The 13,134-nt window shown below is 49.0% G+C and overlaps 1 protein-coding gene across 1 annotated transcript in view; it reads left to right on the forward strand.

Annotated features, from left to right (window-relative positions):
- Window positions 1-13,134, forward strand: part of NCAPH2 (non-SMC condensin II complex subunit H2) — a 228,765-nt gene that overhangs the window by 193,788 nt on the left and 21,843 nt on the right. The window contains exon 14 of the mRNA XM_075345425.1: window positions 11,921-11,974. Coding sequence (XP_075201540.1) covers window positions 11,921-11,974 — 54 coding nt within the window. The remainder of the gene's footprint in view (window positions 1-11,920; window positions 11,975-13,134) is intronic.

The raw sequence follows: 13,134 nt of genomic DNA on the forward strand, positions 1-13,134 counted from the left end.
TGTTTAGGCACCATGAGGGGGGGTCTAAAAGCGTGACTTGGCGTCCGCTAATGATTCCAATCAATTTTGCTGTCAAATGGTGCCCTTCTCTTCTGAGCCCCGCCATGCGCCCAACAATTACTTTCCACCACATGTGAGGTATCTGCGTACTCAGGAGAAAATGGACAATACGTTTTATGGTGCATTTTTTCCTGATACCCTTGTGAAAAAAAAAGCTACCTAGTTGAAGCAACAGTTTTGTGGTAAAAAAAATGTCTTTCTTCGGCGCTCCATTGGGAGACCCAGACGATTGGGTGTATAGCACTGCCTCCGGAGGCCACACAAAGCAATTACACTAAAAAGTGTAAGGCCCCTCCCCTTCTGGCTATACACCCCCAGTGGGATCACTGGCTCACCAGTTTTCAAGCTTTGTGCGAAGGAGGCACACATCCATGCATAGCTCCACTGTTTAGTCAGCAGTAGCTGCTGACTATGTCGGATGGAAGAAAAGAGGGCCCATACTAGGGCCCCCAGCATGCTCCCTTCTCACCCCACTTGCGGTTTGTAAGGTTGAGGTACCTATTGCTGGTACGGAGGCTGGAGCCCACATGCTGTTTTCCTTCCCCATCACCCTGAGGGGCTCTGAGGAAGTGGGATCTTTCCGGCCACCAAGCCCTGAGGCCGGGCTCCATCCACAGACCCATAGAACCTGCTGGATGTAGAGCGGGAGTGCCGTTCAGGGACAAGGCCCTGCAACTTTCAGGTACTCTGTGTCCCCGTATGGCAGGCCACGCACACTCCAGGCTTGCTGGGTGTGCTAGTGCGCCGGGGACTGTAGCGCCGTGCGCTGGGCTTATAGTCCCTGCAGATTACTGGGGGACTTTACGTGTGGGGATCGCCGCGCCGACCGCCCCTGGAGCGGCGGCGCAGCTGCGACTTGTAGTACGCCGGGGACGCGCCGACCGCGCTTTTACGGCGGCGGCGCCTCTAACTTTAGTCCCCGGCTTTTGCGGCCTAGCGCCGCTTCGTTCCCGCCCCCACCCTGTCACTCAGGGAAAGGGAGAGACGCTGTTCTATAGCAGCGCCGAGGGCTGGAGCCTTATTTGCATTCTCCAGCCCCCTTCACTAGACACAGTGGGCGCCGGGTTCCCGCTCTTGTCTCGGGCACGCCCTCGGCCCGCCCCTCTCCTCTGGACGCCGGCAGCCATTCCGGCACGCAGAGCGGGAAAACGGAGACAAGCGCTGAGCTACAGCACAGGATTCCGGCGCCACACACCCGCTTTTGTGCGGGCGGTAAGCGGCAACTAAAGTGCTGACCCACTAATGCCGAAGTGTCCTGTTGTACTTTTTCTACGGTCGCTATTCAGGATGCAGACCTAGAAACAGCAGCAAAAGATCAGGGGTGCTAAAGCACAGGCTCTATATGCTGCTTGTCTTGCATGTGCTGCAGTGTCATGTGTCCTTTATGCTTGTATGCTTTACATTGCACTGTAAGGGCTATTCTTGGCTGTCTACCCGCCTAGATGGCTAGACAGCGGCAGCAAACAGCAATGGTGCTAAGGCACAAGCTTTCAATGCTGCTTAGATTGCATGTACTGCAGAGTTTATTTTCATGCTTGTACATTCACTGCATGTCGCTATTCTTGGCTAATGCTCCTTGATGACTAGACAACAGCAGCAGAAAAGCAAGGGTGCTAAGGCACAAGCTTTCAATGCTGCTTGGATTGCATGTGCTGCAGTGGTTATTTTCATACTTGTATGCTATACCTTCACTGTATGTCGCTTTTCTTGGCTAATGCTCCTGAATAACTAGACAACGGCAGCAGAAAAGCAAAGGTGCCAAGGCACAGGCTTTCTATGCTCCTTGTACTGCATGTGCTGAAGTGTTTATTGTACTTCATGCTTGTATGCTATACATTGCGCTGTACGGTCGCTATTCTTGGCTAATGCTCCTAGATGGCTAGACAGCAACAAAAAAAAAAAAAAGCATGGGTGCCAAGGCACAGGCTTTCTATGCTGCTTGTACTGCATGCGATACTGTTCCAGGACCCCCAGTGTGTGCAATTACTCAACGGGGTCTCTGCTACAGGTGGCCAAAAGAACCACCTGTGATCCCTGTCCAGGGACAGGGACGGAGTTGCAGTTTTCCGCTGATATATTGTCTGTGACTATGACTAACATCTTACAGACTTTGCAGTCCAGACAGACCTTGGGCAATGTTGATTCAATGCCCCTGGCCACCCTGATTTCGAAACAAATCATGGCTCCAGGAGGGTCCCATGCATCCCAGAGTGCATGCTCTGACACGGACGACAGTCCCAGACGGCCTAAGCGAGCTCCCTAAGAACGGCCCTCGACTTCATCACAGTACTCTCTGTATGATGATGCAGACGTAGCTGTTCAGGACTCTGATCCTGAGACCGCTCTCAATCCGGATACACCGGATGGTGACGCTATAGTGAATAATCTTATAGCGTCCATCAATGGAAGGTTGGGTATTTCTCCCTCAACTCCTCCAGTGGAGGGGTCAGCTTCACAGCAGAAGAAATCCCTATTTCGGTATCTCAAGCGTATATTGAGTACTTTTCGGGTCACTCTGACTCCAGAGAAGCAGTCAGGAACACCACGCCTATCCCGATAAGCGTTTCTTCAACCGTATTGAGGATACGCGTTGTCTCTTCCCCCCTGACGTGCTCGAGCGCTCCAAGGGTGGATCCCCCAATCTCCAGGCTTGCGGCTAGATCTATAGTTGCAGTGGAAGATGGGACTTCACTTAAAGATGCCATTGACAGACAGATAGCCCTCTGGTTGCAATCTGTCTATGAAGCTATCGGCGGGTCGGTTGCCCCGGCATTCGCAGCCATAGAGGCACTCCAAGCTATTTCAGCTAGTATTGCGCAGAGGGACGCGGTCACATGTACATCTTGGCCGCAGTAGCGTCCTTCACCTCGCAATGTCTGCATTGCGACTCAAGCTGTTTATGCTGTCCTGGACTCTACGAGCCGTACGTCAGTGGCGTCCGCCAACTCAGTGTTGTTACGCTCCTAGTGTTAAGGGATTGGAGCAGATGCTGCTTCCACAAAAGTGCTTAACCAGATTGCCTTTATCTGGTGACAGACTGTTTCGTGAGCGGTTGGATTAAATCATTCAACTGTCCAAGGGTACGGATTCTTCCTTACCCCAGCTATCAAACAAGACCCATCAGGAGAAGGGACAGTCGAGGTTTCGGTCCTTCCCAGGCTCGGGCACGTCCCAATTGCCCTCGTCCAACAAGACTCAAAAGGCTCAGAGGGGCGCAGGTTCCTGGCGGGCTCAATCACGCCCGGAGAAGGCAGCCGGAGGAACCGCTACCAAGGCGGTTTCCTCATGACTTTCAGCCCTCTCTCTCCGCGTCCGCGGTCGGTGGCAGACTCCCCCGCTTTAGCGACATTTAACTGCCACAGGTCAATGGCCGGTGGGTGAGAGACAGTTTGTCGCAAAAACTTCCTCACCGGCCGAGCCGAGGCTCTTCTGCAGGCAGTAGGAGTCGTAATCCCGGTTCCTCCTCAGGAACAAGAGACACTTTTTACTCCGATCTGGTCGGGGTGACAAAATAGGACGACTCCTTCCGTTCCGTTCTGGACCTTAAACTGCTCAACAAGCACGTGAAAACCAGGCGGTTCCGGATGGAATCCCTCCGCTCCGTCATTGCCTCAATGTCTCAAGGAGATTTCCTAGCATCAATAGACATCAGGATGCTTATCTCCACGTGCCGATTGCTCCAGAGCACCGGCGTTTGCTACGATTCGTTATTGAAGACGAGCATCTTCGGCTCGTAGCCCTACCCTTCGGTCTGGCGACAGCCCCACGGGTTTTCACCAAGTTCATGGCAGCAGTGGGACCACTCCCGCACTCTCAGGGTCACCCTGTGATCCCTTACTTAGACCATCTACTTGTCAAGGCACTCTTTTAAGAGGCATGCCAACACAGCCTGAACATGGCGCTGGAGACTTCCCAGAGTTTCGGGTGGGTCCTCAACTTTTCAAAGTTAAACCCAATCGCTGGCATATCTTAGCTTGGGGTTTCACACTCTCTCAGCGATGGTGAAGCTTCCACTGGACAAACAGCGGTCACTACAGACGGGGGTGCAGTCTCTCCTTCAAGGAGACACCTCATCCAGAGGCAGTCCCTTTCACGCAGTTTCATCTGCGTCCACTTCATTAGAACATTCTTCGCTAATGGGAGGGGAAGTCGATGTCCCTACACAGGAACGTCCCCCTTTCTCAGACGATCAAGGACTCTCTTCAGAGGAGTCCACTCTTCAGATCAATTGTCTGGAGCTCTGGGCAGTGTATATTGCCCTGCAAGACTTCCTGCAGTGGCTGGAAGGCAAACAGATCCGAATTCAGTCGGACAATCCACAGCGGTGGCATACATCAACCACCAAGGCGGACTACGCAGTCGGCGAGCCTCCCAGGAAGTCCGCCGGATTCTGCTAGGGGTGGAAGACAGAGCATACACCATATCCGCAGTTCACATCCCGGGCGTAGAAAACTGGGAAGCAGACTTCCTCATTCACCAGGGCGTGGACGCAGGAAAATGGTCTCTGCACCCGGACGGGTTTCACGAATCGGCACAACAGCAAGGTCCCGGTTTTCATGACGATCAAAGAGCTCTGGCGACAGGCATCTCACGGTCGGTCAACCGTGGGCACTACCAGACCGGCCAGACTTACTGTCCCAAGGGCCGTTTTTCCATCTGAATTCTACGGCCCTGAACCTACTGTGTGGCCATTGCGTCCTAGATCCTAGTGTCCTCAGGATTATCCCAAGGGGTCGTTGCCACCATGAGACAGGCTATGAAGCCCACGTCTACTAAGATCTACCACGGAAGTGGAAGATTTTCTTTTCCTGGTGCTCTGTACAAGGAGTGTCCCCCTGGCCATTGGCATTGCCTACTTTTCTTTCCTTCCTGCAATCTGGGTTGGAAAAGGGCTTGTCGCTCGGCTCCCTTAAAGGGCAAGTCTCGGCGCTATTGGTGTTTTTTCAGAAGCGTCTAGCACGACGTCCGCAGGTACGCACGTTCCTGCAGGGGGTTTGTCATATCGTCCCCCCGTACGAGCGGCCGTTAGATCCATGGGATCTGAACAGGGTACTAGTTGCTCTCCAGAAGCCGCCTTTCGAGTCTCTGACGGATGTTTCACTCTCTCGACTATCACAGAAAGTGGCCTTTCTGGTAGCGATCACGTCTCTTCGGAGAGTGTCTGAGCTAGCAGCGCTGTCATCCAAGGCTCCCTTCCTGGTGGTCCACCAGGACAAGGTAGTGCTGCGCCCCATTCAGGAGTTTCTCCCTAAGGTAGTATCCTCGTTTCATATTAATCAGGATATCTCCTTACCTTCCTTTTGTCCTCATCCGGTTCACCGGTATGAAAAGGATTTACATTTGTTAGATCTGGTGAGAGCACTCAGAATCTACATTTCCCGCACGGCGCCCCTGCGCCGCTCTGATGCACTCTTTGTCCTTGTCGCTGGTAAGCGCAAGGGGTCGCAGGCTTCTAAGGCCACCCTGGCTCGATGGATCAAAGAACCAATTCTTGAGGCCTACCGTTCTGCTGGGCTTCCGGTTCCATCAGGGCTGAAAGCCCATTCTACCAGAGCCGTGGGTGCGTCCTGGGCATTGCGTCACCAGGCTACGGCTCAACAGGTGTGCCAGGCAGCTACCTGGTCGAGTCTGCACACTTTCACCAAACATTATCAGGTGCATACCTATGCTTCGGCGGACGCCAGCCTAGGTAGAAGAGTCCTGCAGGCGGCAGTTGCCTCCCCGTAGGGGAGGGCTGTCTTTGCAGCTCTAACATGAGGTATTTCTTTACCCACCCAGGGACAGCTTTTGGACGTCCCAATCGTCTGGGTCTCCCAATGGAGTGCCGAAGAAGAAGGGAATTTTGTTACTTACCGTAAATTCCTTTTCTTCTAGCTCCTATTGGGAGACCCAGCACCCGCCCTGTTGTCCTTCGGGATTTTTGGTTGTTTTTCGGGTACACATGTTGTTCATGTTGAATGGTTTTCAGTTCTCCGAGGTTACTTCGGAGTGAATTTGTTTAAACCAGTTATTGGCTTTCCTCCTTCTTGCTTTTGCACTAAAACTGGTGAGCCAGTGATCCCACTGGGGGTGTATAGCCAGAAGGGGAGGGGCCTTACACTTTTTAGTGTAATTGCTTTGTGTGGCCTCCGGAGGCAGTGCTATACACCCAATCGTCTGGGTCTCCCAATAGGAGCTAGAAGAAAAGGAATTTACGGTAAGTAACAAAATTCCCTTCTTTCTTTTCACGGCTCAACGTTATAAACTTCTGTGAAGCCCCCAGGTGTTCAAAGTGCTCATCAAACATCTAGAAAAAATATTTGAGGGCTCTAGTTTCCAAAATGGGGTCACTTGTGGGTGAGCTCCATTGTTTAGGCACCTCAGGGGGTCTTCAAACCCGTCATGGCGTCCGCTAATGAGTGCAGCTAATTTTGCGTTCAAAAATTCAAATGGCGCTCCTTGCCTTCCGAGCACTGCCGTGTGTCCAAACATTTGATTTCCACCACATATGAGGTATCTGCGTACTCAGGAGAAAATGGACAATACATTTAATGTTGCATTTTTTCCCGATACCCTTGTGAAAAAAAAGCTACCTAGTTGAAGCAACAGTTTTGTGGTAAAAAAAATTTTTTTTCTTTTCACGGCTCAACGTTATAAACTTCTGTGAAGCCCCCAGGTGTTCAAAGTGCTCATCAAACATCTAGAAAAAATATTTGAGGGCTCTAGTTTCCAAAATGGGGTCACTTGTGGGGGAGCTCCATTGTTTAGGCACCTCAGGGGGTCTTCAAACCCGACATGGCGTCCGCTAATGAGTGCAGCTAATTTTGTGTTCAAAAATTCAAATGGCGCTCCTTGCCTTTCGACCTCTGCCGTGCACCCAAACAATTGATTTTTACCCCATATGGGGTATCAGCGTACTCAGGATTAAATGCACAATAAATTGTAGGGTGCACTTTCTCTTTTCTCCCTTGTAAAAATTAAAATTTTATGGCTAAAGTAACATTTTTGTGTTAAAAAGTAAAATTTTCATTTTTTCCTTCCACATTGCTTTGGTTCCTGTGACGCACCTAAAGGGTTAATAAACTTCTTGGATGTGGTTTTGAGCAGTGTGAGGGGTGCAGTTTTTAGAATGGGGTCACTTTTGGGTATTTTCTGTCACCTCGGCCTCTCAAAGTCACTTCAAATGTGATGTGGTCCCTAAAAAAATATTTTGTAAATTTTGTTGGAAAAATTAGAAATTGCTGATGAACTTTGACCCCTTCTAACTTCCTAACGAAAAAAAAATTTCTTTCGAAAATTGCGCTGATGTAAAGTAGACATGTGGGAAATTTTATTTAGTAACTATTTTGTGTGACATATCTCTCCAGATTTATGGGCATAAATTTTCAAAGTTTGAAAATTGCGAAATTTTCCAAATTTTCGCACAATTTCCTAAATTTTCACAAATAAACGCAAAAAGTATCGGCCTAAATTTACCACTGACATGAAGTACAATATGTCACGAAAAAACAATGTCAGAATCGCCAGGATCCGTTGAAGTGTTCCTGAGTTATAACCTGTCAAAGTGACACTGGTCAGAATTGCAAAAAATGGCCCGGTCATTAGGGTGTTTTAGTGGCCGGGGGTGAAGGGGTTAAACTATACATCTGTAAAAGTTTCCTGCGTCTTGCAAGGATATAAAAATTATCTTGAAAATGAGGATAAATTTAACCACAACACATTAAAAGATTGGTAGTTTTTTGTATTTGTTTAGTGATTAAAATTTAATTTTGGATGATGTGTATTTGAGTATCCCTTGTTTAAAGAAAAACTTTAAATTGCTTAAAAAATTGAGTTAAATGATTTATAAAAATCCCTGAGCTCCCCTGATTCTGCTATTGTTTTCCCTATTTGTACTGCGTCCCACCATTGCAAAGATATGATATTCACATTTGTTTTTGCTGGAGCGCAGTATGTGAAATCTCTGTTTGTAGTTGAACTGGGTGTTTCTTCAGAGTCTTCTTTGGCAGCGTATTCTTCAATCCCTACCTTCCATACATTGCAGATTGCATCTCCATAGTGTCTGAGATTGGTAGATTAGCTTCCGAGCTGTGATTGACAACATATAGGAGGAAGTGGTGAAGGCGCACACCTCCAGAGAACAGTCTGAAGAAACACTCAGATTTAACAAGCAGAGATTTGCTCTTCAGAAGAAACAAATGTGAGTATGTCTGCAATAGATTGACAAAGTGCACAACAGAAAACCGCAGAATCTGGAGCACAGAGATTTTTATCACGGTATTTAACTCTATTTTCTTTATCGCTTCATTGGGGGACAGTATACCGTGGGGTGTATACTTGCTGCCACTATGCAAAAAAAGGTTAGCTCCTCCCCAGCAGTATACACCCACCAACTGGCATTCAGAACTTCAGTTTATGCTTAGTGTCCGTATGAGGCGGACACTCGGAGTTGCTATCAGCCCCTCAGGTTTGTATTGTTGGATGTTATTAATCTTTTCCCTTTGTCTTTCAGACACAGCTCGTTGAGCAACATGGTGTAATGGTTCACCCTGTTTCCCACCTAGACCGGTTGCACAGTGTAGGGTCCGTCCGCCACTTACTGTTGTCCTTCGTGTCTGTCTGGCAGGACCCCCAGCCCCTCCAACACATCAAGAGTGTTCGAGGCACATCTGCATAAACGAGGACCTGTCTGACAGACTTGTTGAGTCTCTAGCTAAGTCGGACTTTGAGGCTGCTGGATCCACCCTCTGCCCAGCCTTTGCCTCCACCTGGGTCTCGAAGGCGATCTCCTCCTGGGCGATGACCCTTCGACAGGGCATTCTTTCTGGCGCTCCTCCCTCTGAGCTAGCAGACCTGGCAGATCAAATAGCTTACATGGGAAGTACCTTTTCTCAGCTTCTCTCAATGTGGTCCCAAAGAAGGAGGGAACTGTCTGTCCCATCCTGGATCTGAAACTTTTGAACAGGCGCATCCGTCTCCGTCATTTCCGCCTGCAGTCACTCCACTTGATCATAGCCTCCATGGAACCCAGGGAGTACCTACACATTCCCATTTTTGTCTCTCATCAGAGATTCCTACGCTTCGCAAGCCACCATTTCCAGTTCACCGCATTACCTTTCGGTCTTTCCACAGCGCCCAGAGTGTTCACAAAGGTTTGGGCCACTGTAATGGTTATTCTTTGGACACTGGGTATACTGGTCTTCCCTTATCTGGACGACATTCTAATCAAGGCCTCCTTCCCCACAGAGTGTCGCGAGAGCCTTCAGATCACCTTGGACACTCTTCAGCGCCTCAGCTGGATAATCAAAAGGGTGAAATAGTCTCTGGTCCCTGCACAGTGCATCTACTTTCTGGGGATGATGTTCAACACACACACTCAAGGGTCATTTTGCCAGAAGACAGACACTCTGCGCTCCTCAAGGGGATTCGAACCCTTCAGCGTCCTGCCCCTTGCTCTCTCCGATTCGCCATGAGAGTCTTGGGCAAGATGGTGGCTGCAATGGAAGCAGTCCCTTTTGCTCAGTTCCACACTCTCCCCCTTCAGGGCTTCCTCCTATCGACTTGGGAAAGGTCCACTCACTCGCTGGACTGCCTTTTAGCGCTTCCCCCCAGGATCAAGAGATCCCTAGAGTGGTGGAGGCGTTCCCCCTCCATTCTTTTAGGTAGGTCTTTCCTTCCATTACACTGGGTTATTGTGATGGCAGATGCCAGCCTTCTCAGTTGTGGAGCGACATTCAGGGACCTCACGGGACAGGGTCGGTGAGATTTTCAGGAATTGACTCTACCAATAAACATCCTGGAACTCAGAGCCATCCGCTTAGCCCTCCTGCATTGGCAAGCCTTTCTTCTCGACTGGCCTGTCCGCATGCAGTCCGACAATGCGGTGGCAGTCACCTACAATTACCATCAGGGAGGAACCCGAAGCCAAGCCGTGATGAAAGAGGTGTCTCAGATTCTAGCCTGGGCCGAGCTTCATGTACCAGCCATCTCAGTGGTCCACGTTCCGGGAGTGGCCACCGATTTTGTCAGCTGAGAGGGTCTCTACACCCCGCAGTTTTCAATCAGATCTGCTTCAAGTGGGGGGTTCCAGACGTAGACCTCTTGGCTTCCAGATGGTACCACAAGCTACCAATGTTCGTTTCCAGGTATTGAGACCCTCTAGCAGTCGGACAGATGTTCTGGTGATCCCTTGGTTGCAGTTCTCTCTTTCGTACCTGTTTCCCCCAATTCTGCTCCTTCCAACACTCATCAAGAAGATAAAATCGGATCAAGTACACATCATACATATAGCTCCAAATTGGCCCAGATGTCCACCTTCTCACAGATGTCCCATGGAGACTCCCAGACCTCCTCTCTCAGGATCCTGTCTTCCATCAGAATTCTCAAGTCGCCCATTTAACGGTATTGGCCGTTGAGCCCACCGTCCTGAGATTTTCTGGCCCGTCGGATCAGATCATACAGACAATGATTAAGGCACGGAAGCCTTTGTAATCTCACATCTTTTTTCGTACGTGAAAGGCGCAAGTCTACTGAGACTCCTTCTATGACCTTATACCTGCCCGTCATCTTGCCCTTTTTGCAATCGGGCCTTTATTTTGGTCTGGCTCTCAGTTCTTTAAAGGGCCAGGTTTCGGCCCTCTCCGTATTATTCCAGAAGCGTCTTGCTTCTAGATTTCAGGTTAAGACCTTTCTCCAGGTGGTCGCCATTCTGTACCTCCTTGCTGTCCGCCAGTGGAGCCCTGGGAACTTAACCTTGTCCTGACCGTTCTTCAGGGGTCCCCCTTTGAGTCTCTCTGAGCTTTCTCTGTCCTTCCTCTCCTGGAAGGTTGTCTTCCTTGTAGCCATTACTTCCATTAGAAGAGTGTCCAAGCTCGCAGCTCTTTCCTGCCGCTCCCCTTTTCTGGTTTTTCACCAGAAAAAGTAGTGCTATGGCCAGTTCTTTCTTTTCTTCCCAAGGTGGTTTCTTTCTTTAATCTCAATGAGGACATCGTTCTTCCCTCGTTATGTCAGTCTCCCTCACATTCCTGAGAGGTTACTTCACCACTTGGATCTGGTCAGAGCTCTCTGTCTTTATGTTGCCAGAACAGCAGCCTTCAGATGCTTAGATTCTTTGTTTGTACTTCCTTCTGGCCATCACAGGGGCCTTCCTGCCTCCAAATCCACCCTTGCTTGGTAGATCCGATCCGCCATTCTGGAGGCTTATTGGGTGAAGGACAGGAGTCGTCCACTCAGTGTTACGGCTCACTTCACTAGGGTGGTGGGAGCTTCTTGGGCAGTTCATCACCAGGCCCTGGTTTCACAGCTATGCAAAGCAGCTACTTGGTCTTCCATTCATACCTTTACAAGGTTCACGTCTATGCGTCTTCAGATGCGAACCTTGGTAGGTGGGTCCTGCAGGCGGCAGAAGACCGAGGTGAGACTTACGAGTGCCTTAGTGCCCGCCCGTGGGGCTGCTTTAGGACGCCCCATGGTATCCTGTGTCCCCCAATGAAGCAATAAAGAAAAGATGATTTTGGGTACTCACCGTAAAATCTCTTTCTTGGAGACTTCATTGGGGGAAACAGCACCCCACCCTTGTTCTTCTTGTTTGAACATTTTCATTGTACTGTTAACATGCTCTGCTTTCTGTTTCATTTGACAGATTTTCCTACTACTTTCTCACTAACTGATGTTCTGAATGCCAGTTGGTGGGTGTACACTGCAGAGGAGGAGCTAACCTTTTTTTTTCACATAGTGCCAGGCTCTTAGTGGCAGCAAGCATACACCCCATGGTGTCCTGTGTCCCCCAATGAAGGCTCCAAGAAAGAGATACACAAAATCTTCTTTTCTTTAGGATGTATCAGGTCCTCTTTTAACGTATCCCTTTTTTTTATATTTATAGCCTTGAATGGGGCACAGGCATTACATTATAAACGGAAAGGTCCAACATTTACAGGTATGTTTCTGTTTGCTCTTTTTTCCCAGCTGTGTTCAGAATAGTGTAGAATAATGCATCTCCTGCCATAGCAACTAGCCAGTGCAACTCTTATTTTCATATATATAGTGGGAAATTTTCTCCTATCTTCAATACCCCCTGATTGAGATTCTAAGGAGTCAGGGACCCAAGAGGTTAATATCCTTTCAATATACCCAGTAACTAAGCTAAAGATGCTCCTCATAGCTAATGTTAGTTGAGGCCAAATGAAGGAGGCCTTGACCTCCCTGCAATGTTTCACCAGCAATTGCTGAGAAGTTAATCCAAAGGTATGTAGTCCATCAATTCTACCTGACATCTAGCAGCTTATATAAAATGGGTAGATCTATCATTGAAGATTGCTATTTGTGTGGGGAAGAGGCACAGATTTTATATACCTGATGTGATATTGCCCTACTATTGCAGAATTGGGTCATGGCTATTCTCATCAAGATCACACAATCCCCTGTACCACTCTACCTTAGGCCTGTTTCACATGTCAGTGAAAAACAGACGTTTTTCACTGACGTGTTAAAAACGCTTATGTCCCTCTCTGTGCCGTGATTCACAGCACACATGGGTTGTCCATGTGCAATTCGTGATACGTTATCCGTGATTGCACATGGGGATAAATTCACCTGTCCCCGCTCTTGCTGTTCGTGGTGCTGAACTGTCCTGGATGCTGCATCCAGCCGCTGTGTCTCTCACCTCTACAGCTACTTCCGGGTTGGCTGTGCCAGGCATACATGAATATGCATGCCAGAATGAGCTGGCCAGGAAGAAGCAGAGTGCAGCTGCCGAACACAGCAGCGCTGGAGAAGAGGAGTTGAAAATGCTTTTTATTGTCAATGTACGGTTTTTTTCTGGTGCGTGTTTCACGGATCACACCATAGTGTGGTCCGTGTGACATCAGTGATGCCAGAAAAAAACGGACATGTCTCCGTGTGTCAATCTCGGACACACGTGTATGCCGCACAGAAACATGGTCAGTGAAAAATCACTGATGTGTGCGCAGACTGATTGATTATAATGGGTCTGTGTATGTCAGTGATTCTGGTACATATAAAAACTGTCACATATGTACCAGAATCACTGACGTGTGAAACAGGCCTTAAAGTGTGTGTATTAGGAATCCTTGATGA

This window comes from Anomaloglossus baeobatrachus, chromosome 4 (assembly GCF_048569485.1).
Source record: "Anomaloglossus baeobatrachus isolate aAnoBae1 chromosome 4, aAnoBae1.hap1, whole genome shotgun sequence".
NCBI classification, from domain to species: domain Eukaryota; kingdom Metazoa; phylum Chordata; class Amphibia; order Anura; family Aromobatidae; genus Anomaloglossus; species Anomaloglossus baeobatrachus.